The 23,588-nt window shown below is 43.7% G+C and overlaps 1 protein-coding gene across 7 annotated transcripts in view; it reads left to right on the forward strand.

Annotated features, from left to right (window-relative positions):
* LOC129854034 (neuron navigator 2-like) overlaps positions 1–23,588 on the forward strand; it is a 97,189-nt gene that overhangs the window by 62,288 nt on the left and 11,313 nt on the right. For 4 of the 7 annotated variants that reach the window (XM_055920641.1, XM_055920643.1, XM_055920642.1 and 1 more), the window contains 9 exons: positions 1,385–1,586; positions 1,903–2,201; positions 2,711–2,776; positions 7,727–7,771; positions 8,241–8,404; positions 8,483–8,665; positions 10,659–10,711; positions 13,705–13,728; positions 14,323–14,397. In XM_055920641.1, the coding sequence (XP_055776616.1) occupies positions 1,385–1,586; positions 1,903–2,201; positions 2,711–2,776; positions 7,727–7,771; positions 8,241–8,404; positions 8,483–8,665; positions 10,659–10,711; positions 13,705–13,728; positions 14,323–14,397 (1,111 nt within the window). The remainder of the gene's footprint in view (positions 1–1,384; positions 1,587–1,902; positions 2,202–2,710; positions 2,777–7,726; positions 7,772–8,240; positions 8,405–8,482; positions 8,666–10,658; positions 10,712–13,704; positions 13,729–14,322; positions 14,398–23,588) is intronic. The other 3 variants (XM_055920646.1, XM_055920648.1, XM_055920644.1) reach the window with 2 other exon arrangements.

Below are 23,588 nucleotides of genomic sequence, written 5' to 3' on the forward strand. Positions count from 1 at the left end.
GGTGCCATTTGTGACGTAGTCCCTGTCTTTTGGCTTAACGTAATGGGGTATGCTAATGTGATTTTTCAAAAGTTACTTTGATATAATCCCCCAAGCATTTACTCAATAGTGTGCAATAGGGGTGCTTACTAATTTAAAACGTGAAATGTGTCTACATATTTTACATTTCAGTCATTTAGCAGACGCTCTTATCCAGAGTTCATCTTAAGATAGCTGGGTGGGATAACCACATAAACTACATGACCAAAAGTATGTGGACACCTGCTCATTGAACATCTTATTCCATAATCATGGGCATTAATATGGAGTTGGTCCCACCCTTTGCTGCTATAACAGCCTCTACTCTTCTGAGAAGGCTTTCCACCAGATGTTGGAACGTTGCTGTGAGGACGCTTCCATTCAGCCACAAGCATTAGTGACGTCGGACACTGATGTTGGGCAATTAGGCCTTGCTCGCGGTCCAATTCATGACGAAAGGTGTTTGATGGGGTTGAGGTCAAGTTCTTCCACACTGATCTCGACAAACCATTTCTGAATGGACCTTGCTTTGTGCATGGGGGCAATGCATAGTGCCAACTGTAAAGTTTGGTGGAGGTGGAATAATGGTCTGGGGCTGTTTTTCATGGTTCGGGTTAGGCCCCTTAGTTCCAGTGAAGGGAAATCTTAACGCTACAGCCTACAATGACATTCTAGACAGTTCTGTGCTTCCAACTTTTTTGCAACAGTTTGGTGAAGGTCTTTTCCTGTTTCAGCAAGACAATGCCTCCAATGGCTGTGAGCTTTACACCACTCCAGCTGACGCTTGGCATTGCGCATGGTGATCTTAGGCTTGTTCGGCTGCTCGGCCATGGAAACCCATTTCATGCAGCTCCCGACGAACAGTTATTGTGCTGAAATTGCTTCCAGAGGCAGTTTGGAGCTCGGTAGTGAGTGTTACTTGCTTCAGCACTCTGCGGTCCTGTTCTGTGAGCTTGTGTGGCCTACCACTTTGCGGCTGAGCCGTTTTTGCTCTTAGATGTTTCCACTTCACAATAACAGCACTTCTGGTTGCCCGGGGCAGCTCTAGCAGGGCAGAAATTTGACAAACTGACCTGTTGGAAAGGTGGCATCTGATGACGATGCCACGTTGAAAGTCGCTGAGCTCTTCCGTAAGGCCATTCTACTGCCAATGTTTGTCTATGGAGATTGCATGGCTGTGTGCTCGATTTTATACACCTGTCAGCAATGGGTGTGGCTGAAATAGCCGAATCCACGTTATTTTCCTCAATAAGATAGCTATCAGCAAAGTCAGAGCTAGTAAGAGGGAAGAGTAAAGCGCTAGTGTTAGTTCACAAAAGGCTTTTTCAACTTTCTCCTTCTCTTCTCCCTCTCCATCTCTCTTCAGGTTGTTTGGTGGGAAGCCCAGTAAGCAGGCTCCGGTCACCACAGCAGAGAACATGAAGAACTCAACGGTGATCTCCAACCCTCACGCTACCCATGCTGCCCTGGACTCCCCTGGAGGTGTTGGGGTGGAGAGCGAGGGCGGCGGCCCCCTGTACGGAGGACGAAACCTGAGCACGGGCCATAGCACGCTGGGTAGCGAACAGGTGAGATAGGGAGACGAGCCGAACCATATGACACGAGCTGGTAATATCTGTGCAGCCTCTTGATAAGCGTCAGTGTCCAGAGTTTATACTTGCACAAACAAGAAAATAGCTAACTTTAGCTACCAGCGCCATTCACGATAGGTAGCCCTGTGGTAAAGTAGTTGGCTATGATAGCTAGCGACAGCAGATCGTAATATGAAGAACACGGTAAGAATGCAGCAGACATATGATTTGACCTTGGCGAGTGGAAGCATAACCGCGAAGCATAACATGGGAAATCACTTGATGAATCCATAATTCCTCCTGTGTCCCCCAGAGTGCATCCAGCCCCAGCTCTGTCTACTCCTCCACGGGGCCCTCCAACAGCCTGACATGGGGCACCACAATGAGCACTGGCTCCTCTGCCCAGAGCAGGGAGGGTACCCTGGGTGGGCACAGCGGGCACGGTGGTGGGGCGGGAAGCCTGGGCTACCCCTCTGTCAGCAGCATGCACACCAGCAGCGAGTCCATCGACATGAGCGTGAGCAGCGCTGGGCATGGAGGAAGGGACAGCAGGGAGGACACCCTCTCAGCTCTGGGCAGGACCAGCAGCATCAAGACGGGCATGTCTGAGAGGTGAGGACAGAAGGGTGGAAGGAGGGAGGGTTTGAGTGGGATGTGGGGGGAATCTTCTCTGATCTTGGTCATTACGTCTTAATATGGACAGAAAAACAAGGAACCTGTCCGATTTTGCCATAGCATGCACTGTCATATTGTGTTTGTTCAATGTATCATTATGAAACGTTCCTGCATACATGAATGTGTATGTGACCGGAATGTGTCAGCCATATTATCACCGGAGATGCAATCCAAGCATCTCCATGGAAAGCATTGTTTAAGGTATGCCTTAATTAATGCTATGTCATTTCAGATCTATTCTGCTGTTACCTTCTCTGACACATCTCATTATCTTTCCTTACTAGACTAGTAGATGAGATTCATTGGTAAGCTGGAGGGGGTGATTTTGCTTGTGGCAACGGTTGGACTCAATGTAGCTCTCTCCTTCAGAGGATTCTTCTCCCTCTCTTTTCTTTCTAAAGTTCTTTCTCTCTTTGTCTGTTGTGCCCCCCCCCCCTTCCCATCAGCCCCCTGTCCTCCCCCTCCGCTAGCCCTAAATTCAACCGAAACACCTTACCTCGGAAACAGGAAAGGTAAAAGTGCTTGTGTGTGTGTGTATGTGTGTGTCTGCGCGTGTGTGTGTGCGTGTGTTGTTGCAGGCTTTTGTTCCCCCTGGAGCGCTTGCTCTCAGTCCCCCATCGCTGTTTATGTGCTGCCATCTTGTGGCAACTTAGACTTGGAGCTTGATATTTTAAAACACCCATCACTGCTATGACATGATACTATACTAAGATGTGTTGCCACAAAATACATTTTTTCTGAAAAGCGATGGCATATACAGTACCAGTCAAAGGTTTGGACACACCTACTCATTCCAGGCTTTTTCTTTATTTTCACTATTTTCTCCATTGTATGAAATAAATTAAAGTAACAAATAATTAAAGAGCAGCAGTAAAATAATAATAGCGAGGCTATCTATATACAGGAGGTACCGGTACAGAGTCAATGTGCGGAGCCCCCGGTTGGTCGAGATAATTGAGGTAATATGTAGGTAGAGTTATTAAAGTGACTATGCATAGATAATAACAGAGAGTAGCAGCAGCGTGGGGGTGCAGCAAAGGAAATAGTCTGGGTAGCCATTTGATTAGATGTTGTCATGACTGGCCTGTTCGGTTACCGTGGATCACAGTTATACAGAGACATCTCTCCATCCCGCAGAGGGGGAGAAGGATAGAGGGATTGATGGGGGGGGGGGTTTATGACCTCACGCCCATCGTAAATTACAAGGCACAAGCAAACCAACTCCTTTTTGGTCTCTAATGTGAGAGACTGGAATGTCTTTGTGTTACATTATGGGACATTAACGAAAACATTGTAACTTGAAGAGTTTTCATAACATGTACATGATGCTTACATACAAAAAAATCCAGACGAAAGAGAATGTTTTTTGTAAAGATGAACTATGAATTTAGTTGTCTAAACCAGATCCTGGTAAGTTCCGGTACCGTGCCTTGTAACGAGCTACGACCCAGGGGAACCCAGAGAGCGTGTCATAAAGACGGAGACACCCCTTTGTGAGGGTATAAAACTTGTGAGTTAAGAATTTACATATCAGCCAAAGTTTACCACGCGCTGCAGCCGACTAGTTTACGACTAGTTGTGATCCCAAAACGCAACACGAGGAAGCGGACAAAGGAACCTCTTAACAAATCAAGGCTATGGTTGATTACTGAATCTAAGAAGGTGAATTCGAGAAGAACCAACCGGTTATTCTCTTCGTCATCGGTTGTCTACACGGCCCTCCTACCCAAGCTGGGAGCTTCGACACGGCTGATTAGCCTCCTCAGAAGTCCACTCTCACGGAACGAGTGCGAGGAAACAGACCACAAAGAGAAAGGACACTGACATCGTGTGGACAATCAGAGATTTACACCCGGTAACGAAGGAAAGAAAAATTTGTCAACCAAACCTTTTATCTCGTGCACTTTCTCTCTCTCTTTCTTTAAATCTCCATTTTGTGTAACACGTGTCATATTGTGTTGGTCCGCTTGGGACCTGCTGCCATAGTATGAAGTTCTAACCAATAACCTAGACTGTTTTTGTATGTGTATCTTATATTATAATTTAGCTTGTTAGTAAATAAATAATCAACTGAATTGGTGTGGTACGGAATGATTTAGTGATACCCGGGTTTGTGCAGATTTACGAATTATGCGACGTTCAGAATGAAGCTGATTAGGAAATCAATTCATTAGTGACTGCCAGGAAATTGATATTCTGATATTCTTTGAGTTCATTTGGGAAACGGTAACTCATTAAACTTTTCCCATGGTGCCCCAGGTTACTGAGTTAATGGTTACCTGATTAATTTAATCACATAATTATAAACATAGTTAATTATTCGATGAATAGCAGTCATCACATTAATAATACCAAAGTCACGACAATGTTCAAGAGTCTTATGGATTGGGGGTAGAAGCTGTTTAGAAGCCTCTTGGACATAGACTTGGCACTCCGGTACCGCTTGCCGTGCAGTAGCAGAGAGAACAGTCTATGACTAGGGTGGCTGGAGTCTTTGATCATTTTTAGGGCCTTCCTCTGACACCGCCTGGTATAGAGGTTCTGGATGGCAGGAAGCTTGGCCGCAGTGATGTACTGGGACGTACGTACTACCCTCTGTAATGCCTTGCGGTCGGATGCCAAGCAGTTGCCATACCGGGCAGTGACGCAACCTGTCATGATGCTCTCGATGGTGTAGCTGTAGGACCTTGAAACTTCCGACTTCAACAGAATCTTGCAGTACTCTTCTCACACGTACAGTTTAAGTCGGAAGTTTACATACACTTAGTTTGGAGTCATTAAAACAAGTTTTGGCAAGTCGGTTAGGACATCTACTTTGTGCATGACACAAGTAATTTTTCCAACAATTGTTTAAAGACAGATTATTTCACTTATAATTCACTGTATCACAATTCCAGTGGGTCAGAAGTTTACTTACACTAAGTTGACTGTGCCTTTAAACAGCTTGGAAAATTCCAGAAAATTGTCATGGCTTTCGAAGCTTCTGATAGGCTAATTGACATCATTTTAGTCAATTGTAGGTGTACCTGTGGATGTATTTCAAAGCATAACTTCAAACTCAGTGTCTCTTTGCTTGACATCATGGGAAAATCAAAAGAAATCAGCCAAGACCTCAGAAAAAACATTGTAGACCTCCACAAGTCTGGTTCATCTTTGGGAGCAATTTCCAAATACCTGAAGGTACCACGTTCATCTGTACAAACAATAGTACGCAAGTATAAACACCATAGGACAACGCAGCCGTCATACCGCTCAGGAAGGAGACACCTTCTGTCTCCTAGAGATGAATGTACTTTGAGCGAAAAGTGCAAATCAATCCCAGAACAACAGCAAAGGACCTTGTGAAGATGCTGGAGGAAACAGGTACAAAAGTATCTATATCCACAGTAAACAAGTCCCATATTGATATAACCTGAAAGGCCGCTCAGCAAGGAAGAAGCCACTGCTCCAAAACCGCCATGAAAAAAGCCAGAATACGGTTTGCAACTGCACATGGGGACAAAGATCATATTTTTTGGAGAAATGTCCTCTGGTCTGATGAAACAAAAGTAGAACTCTTTGGCCATAATGACCATCGTTATGTTTGGAGGAAAAAGGGGGATGCTTGCAAGCTGAAGAACCCCACCCAACCGTGAAGCACGGGGGTGGCAGCATCATGTTGTGTGGATGCTTTGCTGCAGGAGAGACTGGTGTACTTCATAAAATAGATGGCATCATGAGGAAGGAAAATTATGTGGATATATTGAAGCAACATCTCAAGACATCAGTCAGGAAGTTAAAGCTTGGTTGCAAATGGGTCTTCCAAATGAACAATGACCCCAAGCATACTTCCAAAGTTGTGGCAAAATGGCTTAAGGACAACAAAGTCAAGGTATTGGAGTGTTCATCACAAAGCCCTGACCTCAATCTCATAGAAAATTTGTGGGCAGAACTTAAAAAGCATGTGCGAGCAAGGAGGCCTACAAACCTGACTCGGTTACACCAGCTCTGTCAGGAGGAATGGGCCAAAATTCACCCAACTTATTGTGAGAAGCTTGTGGAAGCCTACCCAAAACATTTGACCCAAGTTAAACAATTTAAAGGTAATTCTACCAAATACTAATTGAGTGTATGTAAACTTCTGACCCACTGGGAATATGATGAAAGAAATAAAATATTAAATAAATCCTTCTCTCTAATATTATTCTGACATTTCACATTCTTAAAGTAAAGTAGTGATCCTAACTGACCTAAGACAGGGAATGTTTACTAGGATTAAATGTCAGGAATTGTGATAAACTGAGTTGAAATGTATTTGTCTAAGGTGTATGTAAACTTCCGACTTCAACTGTATATACTGTATTTTATACCATCTATTGCATCTTGCCTATGCCACTGTCATTGCTCATCCATATATTTCTATGTGTATATTCTTATACCATTCTTTTACTTAGATTTGTGTGTATTAGTTGTTGTGGAATTGTTAGATTGCATGTTAGATATTGCTGAACTGTCGGAACTAGAAGCACTAAGATTTCGCTACACTCTCAATAACATCTGCTAACTATGTGTATGTGACCAATAAAATTTGATTTGATAAGAAGAAGAGATTTGCTTGGGCCAAGAAACACGAGCAATTGGTCTGATGAGTCCAAATTTGCCATTTTTCGTTCCAACCGCCATGTCTTTGTGAGACGCAGAGTAGGTGAACGGATGATCTCCGCATGTGTGGTTCCCACCGTGAAGCATGGAGGAGGAGGCGTGATGGTGTGGGGGTGCTCTGCTGGTGACACTGTCAGTGATTTATTTAGAATTCAAGGCACACTTAACCAGCATCACTACCACAATATTCTGCAGCGATACGCCATCCCAGCTGGTTTACGCTTAGTGGGACTATTTTTTTTCAACAGAACACTGACCCAACACACCTCCAGGCTGTGAAAGGACTATTTGACCAAGAAGGAGAGTGATGGAGTGCTGCATCAGATGAACTGGCCTCCACAATGTTCTGACCTCAGCTCAATTGAGATGGTTTGGGATGAGTTGGACCGCAGAGTGAAGAAAAATCAGCCAACAAGTGCTCAGCATATGTGGGAACTCCTTCAAGACTGTTGGAAAAGCATTCCAGGTGAAGCTGGATGAGAGAATGCCAAGAGTGTGCAAAGCTGTCATGAAGGCAAAGGGTGGCTACTGAAGAATCTATAATCAAAAATATATTTTGATTTGTTTAACACTTTTTTTTGGTTACTGCATGATTCCATATGTGTTATTTCATAGTTTTGATGTCTTAACTATTATTCTACAATGTAGAAAATAGTAAAAATAAAGAAAAACCCTTGAATGAGTAGATGTGTCCAAACTTTTGACCGGTACTGTATATATATATTTTTTTACAATTGCAATAGCTAGATAGCGCAATACCTCCTTTCCTCTCCTCCTTTCTTCTCCTCTCCATGAAGTGTTTTTCTCTGCCGATCCCACAGGGGTCCACACAGTGATAGAAACACTCTGCCCAAGAAGGGACTCAGGTACCTACTGTAAGACCACTCAGGCACCGCTTGCCAAGCTTAGCGCCGTCCCTCTCGCTTCCTGTCTCTTTCCCGCAGCTTCAGCTCATGCAATGTTGGTGTTGTTGTTATTCTTTATTCTTTTGCACTTGGCACAATTTTGTGTTGCGCTTCAGCGCCAAGGCACGTCACTACTGTGTGTGTGTAAAGTTGCCATGGTTCCACGTCATACGCACACCGTTTTGGATTTCTGTTGACTGTCCGCTTGATTTGTGTGTTGCTCTCGGTTGAGGAAAAGTGCTTGTGCATTATGTGAAATTGACTCGGGACATATTCATCAGTTGCTCTTGGTTAAAAAATACAAGCGCCATATGACGAATCAAGTTCTGCCTGGTAAAGGTTAAATCGGACTGTTAAAACCGCACCAGTTTGCACCCTACTCACGTAACCTTTACCCGTCAACCTATAACCTCTGTGTTTGGCACTGCAGGTATGCCCCATCAGCCCAGCTGCGAGGTCACGAGGAGGCTGCGCGTGATTGGCTGCGCTTCCATTCGCAGGGCGGGCTGCAGGACTCGACCAGTAACTCTCCCTTCTCACCTGGATCCAGTCTCACCTCACCCTCCGGGACACGCTTCAACTTTGGACAGCTCGGTATGACCTATAAACACCTTACAAGCCACTGTTCTTGTTTGTGTGTGTGTGTAAACTAACCTGTTGTGTCCCTTGCAGCGGGTAGCCCCACCACAGCTGCTCAGATAAACCTGGCCAGCCTCCGGAACAACAGTCTGACCAATCAGGATATCACCTTTGACCCCTGTGGTGACACCCGCCTGAGGAACTCCTGCGTGTCATTGGACGAGAAGACTCGCACCATGAGCCGCTCTGGTTCCTTCAGAGAGGGCTTTGAGGAGGGTGAGTAAAGAGAGAAGAGGGAGGGAGGGAAGCGACAAGATAGAGAGATGATTACTCATAATAAAATCTCAAATCCTTAGATGGACATGGCTGTCCTTGTCCTTCCCAGGCGGTGGTGTCAACCACGGTGAGTGTGGACGGTAGCTACAGGGTTGGAGAGCCCTGGTCTAAAGAAATTATGTCAAATTAGGTTTTTACGGTTCTCTCTCTCCCACCTGAAAGCATCTCACGTATCGTGGGTTCCCTGCATTCTTTCGACAGTTCTGGTTGCGCCTCAGGAAGAACTTGAGGAAGAACCTGGAGAGAGAGAGGAGATGAGAAAACAGTCCCAACACTCATGCATCAGTGCATTTGGCTCCTGACTGAATAGAGCTGCGTTGAATCAAGCAATGAGAGCAGCAACACTCACACGTGTGTGTGTGTGTGTGTGTGTGTGTGTGTGTGTGTGTGTGTGTGTGTGTGTGTATAGACACAAATACTTTGGTGCATGGGTCTCTATTGTGCACTTTTATAGTCTAAAATCTCCACTATACTGGAACAGGGGGTAGAGAGAGAATAAGAAACAGTGAACCTAGTGACATCAAAACCAGAGTTGTAAAATGCCCTCTGGATAAAGTGTAGGTGACCTCATTCGGAATCCAGTCGACCCTCACACGCTCCCACCAAATATTATTATACCGGCCCTCCAGTGCCACCGTTTCATCCTCTGTTGTGCCCTTTCTCTTGCTCTCTCTTTTTGCTCCTCTCTTCTCAATTCCCTTGTTCCCTCCAGGGTTTCAGAAAACTGAATAATTACAGGGTCTTTATAATCAAGAAACACGAGGGCATGCAGGAAACCGTATGTTTGTTGAGTGTGTGTGTGTGTGTGTGTGTGTGTGTGTGTGTGTGTGTGTGTGTGTGTGTGTGTGTGTGCCTACCCATGGGATTGGATTACTGTGTCTGTGTGTTCATATTAGTTTGTTATGTGTGTGTGTGTGTGTGTTCATATGTTTTCCTGGCATAGTTCCTTTAGTGTTATTAAATGTGGACTGGGACAATAACAGTATACCTGCACACTTTGTTTAAGTTGCCCTATGTTGAGATGACTACACTTACACGCTGTGTCACTTGACCTAGAAATGTAGTTATTGTGTAACCCCCCCCCACACACAGGATAAGTCAGTGATTTCATAGATCGCCAGATTAAAATGGAACTCTTCCTTGAATGTAACTGAATGAAACTTTCAGGACCGTTTGCCTACCATTACATGGGCGGGGCACCACCTAATTTCTTTAGGCCTTTTGCGCCCCACCCGGATAATAATCTAGGGAAAACCCTTCTCATGCGTAGACCTACTTCCTGGTCTCTTCTATGACATCATAGCCTAATCCTTCTCTATCTGATCCTATCCTTCTAGCCTGTAGACAGGAAACCACCTAATTAAATAGAACCCTATTATATGCAGGAAACGCTCTTACGGCATTGTCTCTGGACTTTGATGTTAAGATCAGAGACTGAGTTGTTAGCCAATAGGATAATACCCACTGCCATCATAACCCTGTACTGTACTGTGTAGAGGCTAGGCACGCACACGCACACACACACACACACACACACACACGTACAGTATACCACTGTGTGTGGTAGCGTTATCTTTATAGGGCTGTTATTAGGACTTTCACCACCATGGCGGCTGGTCGAGTCAGGACAAGTGAGAGGAGGTGGATAATGGTAGGGTGACTGGTGGATGGAGCGAGGTGGGTGGTGGAAGATGGGATTTGCATCTTAGGGAGATTGTCGGGGCTCAAATGTATTATGGGTCGCAGTAGTTGTTCTACATGAGATATCTTTCGTATTTCCCCTTCTTTTGGTCACAGACATGCGGGTAAGTGTGAGGTGAGTCTGACGTGTGTGTGTGTGTGTTTACTACATCACCTGATGTAGTGTGTGTTGTTATGTACTGTACAGTTCTGAGGCCTCATCCCTCTATGTCCTGTGGTTTTGTCTCTGCAGTTCACGGCTCCTCCCTGTCTCTGGTTTCCAGTACCTCCTCTATCTACTCTACGGTGGGTACAAATGGTTTCGATTTTTTTTTAAATCTAAAAATGTTTTCATTGATTTAATATAGCTCCTAATGCTCTAAAGGTAGAGCCGCCGCTGCTCGACTCGTTTACTGCGTTACTGTACATGTAGCTATATGTTTATTCATGTTTATTAATATGTACTGTATATGTTTATTCATGAGGTGTAGTAGTCAATGTTTAATACCACATTAATAACACATTTAAAGACCCCACTCAGAAATAACCAGGCCAGGTGGTCTAATGCATTTATGTTGATGTTAGGAAAGCGCATCTTAAATCAGTTGTTGAAGGTATAAAGTCACCAGAGTCCTTTATATGAGACAGAGGAGTAGGATAGCGTTTCTGCTTGACACTGATCTAATGTCAGTTTTGTGTTTCTCTTCCTATGGTTAACATTAGGGTTTAGCTGATCCTAGATCTGTGCTTGGGGGCAACTTTTATCCTTCACCTGTGACAGAGGGGTGGCTGCTCTTACTCAGATCCGGCCAGTCACGCCCACACACAGCCCAGCCAATCAGTAAAGGGTTTTTCTATTAGGGTGGCCCCTCCCCTACCCATCGACAGGTACACTCCCCGAAGCAGGTGTAGAGTGTGGAGAAAGAGAAATAAAGGAAAAGAGAGCGACTGAGCTCTCAGACAAGGTGGAACTACAGAGCAGGTCCGTGGCAGATAACTCAGGAGAGAGAGGAGTTACAGAAGCTGTCAAGATGATGGCCACTTTATCCATGACAGGAGCGGTCACCGCTTGGGACATACGCACGGTAGGGATGGGATGGAGGAAGAGGAGAGGAGGATATTCCAGATTCAGACAGATTGGGCATTTGTTAATTTTCCACCACCATTTAGAGATTTTTTTTTGTCATGAGGATAATGACGATTCAGTGAAAAGGATGATGATTCTACAGCAATTGTAGCTCCATCATGTGTTTTTTGATCAGCTGCTATTGACTTGTGGCACAGCTCGAGAAACATCTTTTGCTGTCAGTTTTGTTTTGTCTGGGATGAATACGAGAGACAGGTCTGTTTGTGTGTCTCAGATAGTTTGGCTATGCCCTCAATTTATGCTTCAACCCCTAACCTTAACCATTCGGATGGAAATGCAAAACTGAACTTAGATCAGTGTCTAGAAGGAAACTGTGAATGACAGCTGTGTTTGTGTGTGTAGACGCTGTGTTGACAGGTTGTACTTTGTTAGAGTGCAACAAGTACACACACACAGCTTTGTTTTTGTGCATTTTTTTGACTTTTTGGGGAGAAACATTTATTTTCACACAAAAAATCATGTTTTCCCTAACTCCTAACCCTAACCCTTAATCTAACCTTAACCCTAACCTTAACCACTAAACCTAACCCTTAATCTAACCTTAACCCTAACCTTAACCCCTAACCCCAACTCCTAACCTTAACCACTAAACCTAACTCCTACCCTTAACCACTAAACCTAACCCTTAATCTAACCTTAACCCTAACCCCAACTCCTAAACTTAACCACTAAACCTAACCCTTAACCCTAACCCTAACCTTAACCACTAAACCTAACCCTTAATCTAACCTTAACCCCTAACCCCAACTCCTAACCTTAACCACTAAACCTAACCCTTAACCCTAACCTTAACTCCTACCCTTAACCACTAAACCTAACCCTTAATCTAACCTTAACCCTAACCTTAACCCCTAACCCCAACTCCTAACCTTACCCACTAAACCTAACCCTTAATCTAACCTTAACCCTAATCTTAACTCCTACCCTTAACCACTAAACCTAACCCTTAATCTAACCTTAACCTTAACCCCAACTCCTAACCTTAACCACTAAACCTAACCCTTAACCTTAACCCTAACCTTAACTCCTAACCTTAACCACTAAACCTAACCCTTAATCTAACCTTAACCCTAACCTTAACCCCTAACCCCAACTCCTAACCTTAACCACTAAACCTAACCCTTAAGCCTAAAATAACCTTTTTAACAAATTAAGGACATGAAAAATATGTGTTCTTGTTTTCCTGCCTTGTCAGAACATTCAGACACACACACACACACACACACACACACACACACACACACACACACACACACACACACACACACACACACACACACACACACACACACCATTATTAGCTCTAACAAGGAAACACATTACAGCGCCAGACAGACAGGCGGGACCAGGGAAAAAAACATTATTAATTGAAGTTTGTTATGACACAATAACGCGGCCACTACTAGTTTTTTATTTGGGTTGACATCAGGGCTTGCCTAGCAACCGCCAACACGCTGCACAGCAAACCACAGGTAGACAATACAGAGATATGTAGGAGCAGAATAGGGTAGAATGGTATTTTGGTTTGAAAATTTACTGACTGGCTCTCTGTGTGGAGACTTTTACCTGTACATGTAAAGGGGGGTATTGTGTGTTATACTGTTTGATGTGTTGGTCTGTGTGTACGGGGTTTACGTGCATGTATGCTTGTGCCATTGTGTGTGTGTATACAGTTTAAACTGTAAGTGTGTGTGGACATGAGGCCAATAATGTCTGCTTGTGTGTATGTGGTTTCCCAAGCTCTCCTGTGTTACCATTGTTCAGAGTGGAGTGCAGGGAGACAATACCTCTCAGCAGAGACACACACACACACACACACACACACACACACACACACTCTCTAAACACCTCCCAGGAGCGTAGATCTCTGCTTTCCAGACCCATTACACCAGACATCTCTAATCACCATGTCTCTAACTTATAAATCATCAGGGAGTTTGAACTAGATAAAATATACAGAGCCTGAAGACAGTGTTCTGGAGCCATGCTGGGCTGGTGTAGTCTGGTGTAGTCTGCTGGCCCCAGGGGCTGTAGAATTATAGCAACTATTACACCTCCCTCTTCCCTCCCTTTCAGGCCTGGCTGGAATAATGCTGCTTTCTTTCTTTCAGTCGGTAGATCATCTAATCATTCTCTCGTTTTGTTTTCACAGACCGAAGAGAAGTCCCAGTCAGAGGTAAGACTTGAACTTCCTTTCACCTTCTTTGTAAAGAAATGCACTCTTTCCCCCTTCGTTCTCTCTTTCTTGTTGCTTTCTCTCTCTCTCTTTATCTTGGTCTCTCTCTCTTGGTCTCTCGGTCTCTCTCTGTGTCTCTCTCTGTGTCTCTCTCTGTGTCTCTCTCTGTCTCTCTCTCTCTCTGTGTCTGTCTCTGTCTCTCTGTCTCTGTCTCTGTCTCTCTGTCTCTGTCTCTCTCTCTCTCTCTCTCTGTCTCTCTCTCTCTCTCTGTCTCTCTCTCTCTCTGTCTCTCTCTCTCTCTCGTCTCTGTATTCATATGACATGCTGGAACATGGGGGCGTATTCAGTATTGTATCTAGTTACACATGTATGTTTTGTGGGTGACCATGTGACAACAAGCTCTTGTTCCGGACACCTGTGTGCTCCTTTATGAAGCCATGACACGATGCTTCCTTTCCCTAACCTCTTTCTATCAGAGGGTAGATTTTCCCTTGTATTGTCACACCCACAAAACTTTCTCAGCCTGTCAAACCTTCTCAGCCTGTTGTGTGTTTTGGTGGTGGTGTGTTTTGATGTTTGATGTTTTATTTTTAGATCCGTAAGCTGCGTAGAGAGCTGGATGCCTCCCAGGAAAAAGTCTCGGCCCTGACGACACAGCTGAGTGCTAATGTAAGTACAACAGGAGGGAAACCTAGCTCCACACACAGATGTGGAAACATGTGGCTACACAAACATACAGAAACTAATGTGTAAACACCAAGGCTGTTGCGGTGACTTCCTTATATGGAAAAACGCCTTAGAAACGCACAAAAGCTCACTTTTGACGGAAAATACGAAAGTGTCGTCGCTACCTGCAGCTGCTGCTAGCAAGGAAAATGGCGGTGAAGAACAGCCTTATGACGCAGTTCTAAATGACATTCGCAAAATGAACAAAAATCTCGAAGAGAAAAAGTGGGCGAAAAACAAAAAGTGTACACTCGACAACCGAGTTACAAACGCAGAAAGAGGGTATCAACCTTGGAGGACAAGAACACCTGTCTAAACGACACTGTTGAAATAATGGCGGCTGTGATTGAAAATACCAGGAAAATGACAGTCGGAGAAACACACTTCGGATCAGAGGGGTTCCCGAAATCCACATAAATACGGAGGATTGTGTGAAAGACGTTTTGCGTGACTTATTTGATTACACACCGGAGGATGTTAACAACATGACGATCGAGAGAAATCGGACACCAATGACACTGCGCCCAGGACCAGCCCCACGCAATCCCCGGCCTACCCTGGTGAAATTCTTACGATACATCGACAGGGGGAAAGGTCTGGTTCAGAGCAAAAGAGCTCAGGACTTTTCACTCGAAAGGGACAAAGGTGGAGTTATTCCCTGACTTTTCCAAGATTCATGACAAGAGAAATGCGTTCACGAAGGTGAGGTATATGTGCATGAAACGGGGACTGAAATACTCGTTGCAATATCCTGCTGTGTTCTGGGTTACTATGAGAGGATCACTACGTCGTGTCACGGAACCAAAGGAGACAAAGAAGTGTGTCGCCGACGTCAAGGAGGCCGAACAAATTGAGTAGCGTGGTAAGCTTTGTAAGATCCACATGTAGGCGGTGGTTCATTACGGACGGACTACCATTTTTCTATAAGGTGATATGAGAATTTCCGATGTTGTGAGTAACAGTCTCGTTGAGTGTTTATGCTGCGAATGCTGCCTATAATTGATCTTTCTGGTTTACAGTTGATCATTATATTACTAGATTAAGCAGGATTATAGTCCAAGCATATCATTCTGTTTTATGGTTATAGTGGGGATAAACATATCAATTATTTAAAGTTTTCACTCTTATAAGAACAATAATGGGTCAATATAGGCCACAACAGGTGTGTTCGTGCCATGCGTGATGGGCACAACCCAAAGTGTTAGTTAGCTTATTTAATGTGATCATTATTAGGACCTATACCAGTCTCTCTTTTGTGTTTGTTCTTTGCTTACATTCCTGCCTTTTTTGGATTAGACAGTTCATGTATCAGTCTACGTGAGAAAGGTCATCTCTTCTTATTCTTATTCTTGCGAGAATAATGATCAGGCTGTCTTTATGTTCAATGTTTTTGGTTGGATGTTTGTCACTTCTATCACATGTCATTTCAAAATGTATATGGTCGTGCGTATATTTGGCGTTGGTAAAACGTTCGTATTCTGTTTGGAGCGTCAGCGCTCAGAAGTCCCCGGGACACTTCACACGGATGAAGGCCTGGTTTAGAGGGAGGGAGATTTTTATTTAGTATTTTCATTTTGGCTATCAACGCATTTATTTAAAATATTCTAACGCTCGTCACGTTTTGGTAATAATATATTTACAAACTTTCAGATATGATGACCAGTGTGATTAAAGATACGTTGTGGAATGTGAACAGATTAGGTTCATATTTAAAAAGACGAAAGTATTGAATTATCTTAAACAAAAAACACTCAGACATGATTATGGTTCAAGAGACCCACCTGCTGGAAAAGGATGCTTCTAGATTGGGAGACAGATGGGAGGGCAGTGCTTACCATAATACATTCAACCCCCCACCCCCCCCCCCCCAAAAAAAAATCCAAAACGGATCTAACCAGGATCTGAAACTCAAGAAGCAATTAAAACACTGCGTAAAAGATGCTGGTCTTCACGATATATGGAGATTGATCAATCCGCTCGAGATTGCACATTCTTTTCGAGTAGGCACACTGTTTATTCACGCATCGACTACTGTCTGATCTCACACTCTCTCATAGATAAAGTGGGTGCTTGCGGTGTGGGCACGATAGCTGTGACAGATCATGCGCCCATTGTTCTGACTGTTGGAATAGGAGAAGAAAGTGAAAATGTAAATGTTGGCGAATGAACACCAGCCTCTTACAGGACAAGGCGTTTTGTGAATTCCCTAAAACACACATTACGATATTCTTTGAAACAAACAAACAATAGTGCGAAACAGGTATATGTCTGGGAAGCTTTTAAAGCTTACATATGCAGAGTAATTATACAACGATTAGTTACTATTAAGAAATTAGATAAACAGAAAATGTATAAACTTAGAACAGAACTCAAAACATTGGAAAGGGAATATTGGTCCAATCCCAACAACATTTCTCTGGTAAATCGGACGAAAACCAAATACGAGCTGAATACTTTATTCAGTAATAAAGCTGAATATTCCCTGTAGAGGCTAAAGCAGAGATGGTACGAATCAGGTGAAAAGGCAGGAAAACTGTTGGCCAGTCAACTGAAATCTAGAGAAAAACATAGGCAAGTAGGTGGAATCAGAAATAAGGCGGGCAAGCTGATTACCAATCATAAATAAATAAGCAATATACTGTATTTCAAGACTTCTATAAGGAACTTTATACTTCAGAAGGTCCTTTAGGTATGCAGTTTCACTCAGGTTGAAGCTGAGTGAAAAACATGGTTGTTGTGGATCTTGTTTCGAAGCTAAACCGAACGAAATCGACAATGCTGGTGATGATTATTTCAACGCATTTAAGACGTGGCATGTAGAACATATAGCCTAATAGCCTACCACATATTACGCACAGCAGAAAAACATTTTTTTTTAAAAACATATTTAAGATGTCTTTGGAACATAATTGTCTACTCCAAAAATTAAATAAACTCTAGTAATTTCGTTTGAGTGTGGAATGTATTATTCTGCTTACTGGGTGGACTGGTTACCTTATGCTATGCTCCAAACTTTATATCCATGAGTCTGGAAGAGAACATATAGGGCTAGGCGATGCTGTTGGTTCATTGATCGATTGTGCAGGGCGGCTTAAAGAGTATAGTTAGCCTACAATTATAGGGAATTTGTATTTGATTTTGAATCGTCTAGTAAAAGGGCATTTTTTATGTTTTCATAATTAATAGGCTGCCACGTTACCTTTAGCTACAGAATGTGATGGTTGCCACTAAAAAGAGCATGATCACAGCTTTCTACTGCTACTATATTTATTTCTCAACTGCTAATATTAATCACATTTCTCTGCTGTAAAACCGGAGTATCCTACCCGGCATGGTTGAAACTGTGGGAAAGCGCAGCCTCCATTCGCTATTCGAGTACATGCCCTTGTTCCTGCCCATTTGACAATGGCCTATTCTAAATCAGAACTCATTTCACATATTAGTAAAGACAAGGTTAAATTGAGAATAGTGAGAATATTATCACTTGATAAGAGAACAGCGTGAGGCAGGCAAGCTTTTTTTCTTAAAAAAAAAAAAATCATCACTATAGCAGCATAATGTAGCCCGTATACAGTATGTGTTGATTTCTAAGACGTTCTAAGGTTTGTATCATTCACAACTAAAGTTGCCAAATAAAACTTATAGGACCTGTTTCAAAGGATCACTTTTACTCTCAACATAGCTCATATGCTCACTCGGGAAAGGGGAAAATATCCTTTCAATTTTATTCAGCTAAGTTCAATTATATTCTTCCTACTATAAAATCATCTAAAATAATGGCACGGTATTTATAAGAATATCTTGTCTGCTAAATGAACTCGTCTACAGCCTAGACTTCCATCGGCATGGCGCATAGCCAGATAACACACAGTAGGCCGACTCAGAATATGCTATTCTGTTTTCCTGAAATACATTTTCTTCATATCATAGTGTTTCTTTAGATCTGCCTAAAATAAATAATGGAATTATTGTGACGGTGTGTATTAAATGTATTTATTATACTTTTTTTAATGTAGATCTTCCTTCATCGGCTTGTATGCGTAAAGGCCTAGAGATGCTAAACGTGTTTATGTTAATTAACGGTCAATTACCGTGAGACCGGCAGACATTTACATGACCGTTACCGTCTGACAAAATTCCATGACCACCACAGCCCTAGTACACACACTCAAGCAGAAACACATACAGAAACTCATGTGCTGACAGACACACACACACACTCTGTCTCTCAGACACACATAGTCCCAAACAAGAAACATTTTCTTGCACACACACATACATAATAACACACACGGAAACACTGACTGTGTATTCATGCCCACTGCCCACACTTACGCAACCGCACAGGTTCAAATCAGATACTCCAAATACATTCTACTCAACAGATTCTACAGAAAGTAAAGAGGAGATATGTGGATTATCTAGGATTTATGACTAAGGGAGGGTGAAAAGGGGGATAGAGGCAGAGAAAAGGCTGGGGGGGGAGAAGGAGATGGATCAGACAGAGAGAAGGGGGGGTAAATAATAGGGGTGGGGATACAGGGGTAAGTGGAGGGGTAGGGGAGTAGGTAGTCTTTGTTCAAATATTTGATTACATGTTCCCCGACAGACAGATGGGTGCTTGTATGAGTTATGGGAACACACCCTCAACGCAAAGCCGTCTTCACTGAAATTTTCAAACTCTCCCTGACCGAGTCTGTAATACCTAGATGTTTCAAGCAGACCACCATGCTCCACGTGCCCATGAAAGCGAAGGTAACCTGCCTAAATTACTACCGCCCCGTAGCACATCGGTAGACATGAAGTGCTTTGAAAGGCTGGTCATGGCTCACATCAACACCATCATCCCGGAAACCCTAGAACCACCTCAATTCGCATACCGCCCCAACAGATCCACAGATGACGCAATCTCAATCGCACTCCACACTGACCTTTCCCACCTGGACAAAAGGAACACTTATGTTAGAATGCTGTACATTGACTACAGCTCAGCGTTCAACAACCATAGTGCCCACAAAGCTCATCACTAAGCTAAGGACCCTGGGACTAAACACCTCCCTCTTCAACTGGATCCTGGACTTCCTGACGGGCCGCCCCCCCAGGTGGTAAGGGTGGGCAACAACACATCTGCTGATCCTCAACACTGGGGCCCCTCAGTGGTGCATGCTTATTTCCCTCCTGCCTGTTCTCCGACGACTGCGAGGCCAAGCACGACTCCAACACTGTCATTAAGTTTGCTGACGACACAACCGTGGTAGGTCTGACAACAGACAACGATGAGGCAGCCTATATGGAGGAGGTCAGAGACCTGGCAGTGTGGTGCCAGGACAACAACCTCTTTCTCAATGTGAGCAAGACAAAGGTGCTGATGGTGGACTACGGGAACAGGATGGCCGAATAGGCCCCCATTAACATCGACAGGGCTGTAGTGGAGCGGGTCGAGAGTGTCCAAATCATCAACAAACTATCATCATCCAAACACACCAAGACAGTCGTAAAGAGGGTACGACAATACCTCTTCCCCCTCAGGAGACTGAAAAGATTTGGCATGAGTCCCCAGATCCTCAAAAAGTTCTACAGCTGCGCTATCAAGGGCATCCTGACCGGTTGCATCAACGCCTGGAATGGCAAGAAGGTAATGCGTACGGCCCAGTACATCACTGGGGCCACGCTTTCTGCCATCCAGGACCTACAGTTGAAGTCGGAAGTTTACATACACCTTAGCCAAATACATTTAAACTTAGTTTTTCACAATTCCTGACATTTAATCCAAGTAAACATTCCCTGTCATAGGTCAGTTAGGATCACCACTTTATTTTTAGAATGTGAAATGTCAGAATAATAGTAGAGAGAATGATTTATTTCAGCTTTTATTTCTTTCATCACATTCCCAGTGGGTCAGAAGTTTACAAACACTCAATTAGTATATTGTAGCATTGCCTTTAAATTGTTTAACTTGGGTCAAACATTTCAGGTAGCCTTTCACAAGCTTCCCACAATAAATTGGGTGAATTTTGGCCCATTCCTCCTGACAGAGCTGATGTAACTGAGCCAGGTTTGTAAGCCTCCTTGCTCGCACACGCTTTTTAAGTTCTGCCCACAAATGTTCTATAGGACTGATGTCAGGGCTTTGTGATGGCCACTCCAATACCTTGACTTTGTTGTCCTTAAGCCATTTTGTCACAACTTTGGAAGTATGCTTGGGGTCATTGTCCATTTGGAAGGCCCATTTGCAACCAAGCTTTAACTTCCTGACTGATGTCTTGAGATGTTGCTTCAATATATCCACATCATTTTCCATCCTCATGATGCCATCTATTTTATGAAGTGCACCAGTCCCTCCTGCAGCAAAGCACCCCCACAACATGATGCTGCCACCCCCGTGCTTCACGGTTGGAATGGTGTTCTTCGGCTTGCAAGCATCCCCCTTTTTCCTCGAAACATAATGATGGTCATTATGGCCAAAAACTTTTATTTTTGTTGCATCAGACCAGAGGACATTTCTCCAAAAAGTACAATATTTGTCCCCATGTGCAGTTGCAAACCGTAGTCTGGCTTTTTTATTGGTATTGGTATTTTTTATTGGTATTGGCGGTATTGGAGCAGTGGCTTCTTCCTTGCTGAGCGGCCTTTCAGGTTATGTCGATATAGGACTTGTTTTACTGTGGATATAGATACTTTTGTACCTGTTTCCTCCAGCATCTTCACAAGGTCCTTTGCTGTTGTTCTGGGATTGATTTGCACTTTTTGCACCAAAGTCTCCTTCCTGAGGAGTATGACGGTCAGAAGTTTGTACAGAGGAACTTGGTACCTTCAGGCATTTGAAAATTGCTCCCAAGGATGAATTTTTGTTCTGAGGTCTTGGCTGATTTCTTTGATTTTCCCATGATGTCAAGCAAAGAGACACTGAGTTTGAAGGTAGGCCTTTATATACAATCACAGGTACACCTTCAATTGACTCAAATGATGTCAATTAGCCTATCAGAAGCTTCGAAAGCCATGACATCATTTTCTGGAATTTTCCAAGATGTTTAAAGGAACAGTCAACTTAGTGTATGTAAACTTCTCGCCCACTGGAATTGTGACAGTGAATTATAAGTGAAATAATCTGTCTGTAAACAATTGTTGGAAAAATGAATTGTGTCATGCACAAAGTAGATGTCCTAACCGACTTGCCAAAACTATAGTTTGTTAACAAGACATTTGTGGAGTGGTTGAAAAACGAGTTTTAATGACTCCAACCAAAGTGTATGTAAACTTCCGACTTCAACTGTATGTACTAGGCGGTGTCAGAGGAAGGCCTTTGAAAAATTGTCAAAGACTCCAGTCTCCCAAATCATAGACTGTTCTCTCTGCTACTGCACGGCAAGCGGTACCAGAGCACCAAGTCTTGGGCAAAAAGGCTCCTCAACAGCTTCTACCCCCAAGATTGTTGAACAATTAATCAATTGGCCACCTGGACTATTTACATTGACTCCCGCTTTGTTTTTACACTGCTGCTACTCGCTGTTTATTATCTATGCGTAGTCACTTTACCTCTACCTAGCGGCACCCCCTGTCTATAGCCTCGTTATTGTTATTTTATTTTGTTACTTTGAATTTAATTTTTTATTTTATTTAGTAAATCTTTTCTTAACTCTATTTCTTGAACTGCATTGTTGGTTAGGGGCTTGTAAGTAAGCATTTCACGGTAAGGTCTACACCTGCTGTATTCGGCGCATTTGTCATACAGTTTGATTTGACGACGCATATCTAGCTGCAAAGCCCCTCACGTGATGAGGGCAGCTCCGATACTTGAATAGTGTGTCAGTCGGCACATCTGCTACACGCTAGCACACCAACCACCCACCTGCATGTTCAGAGGTGCACATCTGTTTTTATTGACCAGCGTGTAGTGCAGGGGTTAACTACACAGAGCATCCTAGACAGAGGAGATTAAACGTTCTTAGGTGATGAAGGTCTTCACACAGTTGTCTACAATTATTTTATTTTCGGTGGGGGGGAGGGGTAAAAAGAGTGATGTCATGTTTGGGTTTCAGGCGAGGCCATTGTGGCTGTGTTAACCGTCGGTACACGTTCGATGAGAGCTTTTCTCACACTGCTCAAAGCCAGTCTCGTAGTCTATGTTTAGCTGCAGTATCTCAACTCATGGTTGTTCAAGGTCTCTGGTTCTACCTTGTCTCTCTTTTTTATCACAATTGGGCGGAGTCTATCGTCACCCAGATACCACTTCTCTCTGTCTCCCCACTGTCTCTCCGTCCCACGCATTCCCCTTCGACCCTCCACGCACTAAGAAGACACTCTGTCTTAGTTCTTAGACACTGGAGAGAATAGACACGGTTCATGCGTCGGGGAAAAGAGGTACTCAAGAGCCACGGAGTCAGTGCTGCAGCTTTAGCATTGTTAGCATCCAGCCTCCCTAGCCATGGCGTCCAGCAGACCATACGCCAGAGCGGGCACAGAGGGCATCTGGCTCCCCCTGAACCACTACCCTTCCAGGAGGAGAAGCCATCCGGCACCGCCACTCAGAGGGGACCTGGGAGACCCTGTCGACCCAAGCTCTAGTGTGGACACATCTATTAGAGAGGTGTGAGAGGATTTAAGCCGGATTTAGAGGATTTCTGGTGCCCGCCTTTTGAGACATTTTGAAGTTGTGCGACTGACAGAGTTGGTTATCATGATATGTCGCATTTGCTGTTTTTCGTTTTTTTTTTGTTGCTTTGACTCCTAGTTTTGAACTGGAATGTAGGCTAATCAACGCACCGAATAAGCTGTTGGTTTTGAGATGTTGTAACTCTTGTTATTCGGTAACTTGGCTTGGATTCCTGGCAGTTGCTTTTGTCTTATCTGCCGCTAGTTCTGTCCTTGAAGCAGGTCATCTGGGAGCGCAGCTACTGTCGCGCTCATCCCTCTCATGCTTCGACAGTAACCGCTTCTGAAGGATCTTTGGCCGTCCAATCTAAGTTGAACTATAACATAGCCTCTTTGAACCTCTAAGTAGAATTGTAAACTGGGTGGGTCGAGCCCTGAATGCTGATTGGCTGACAGCCGTGATATATCAGACCGTATACCACGGGTATGACAAAACATGTATTTTTACTGCTCTAATTACGTTGGCAGCCAGTTTATAATAG

Source organism: Salvelinus fontinalis, chromosome 4 (assembly GCF_029448725.1).
Source record: "Salvelinus fontinalis isolate EN_2023a chromosome 4, ASM2944872v1, whole genome shotgun sequence".
NCBI classification, from domain to species: domain Eukaryota; kingdom Metazoa; phylum Chordata; class Actinopteri; order Salmoniformes; family Salmonidae; genus Salvelinus; species Salvelinus fontinalis.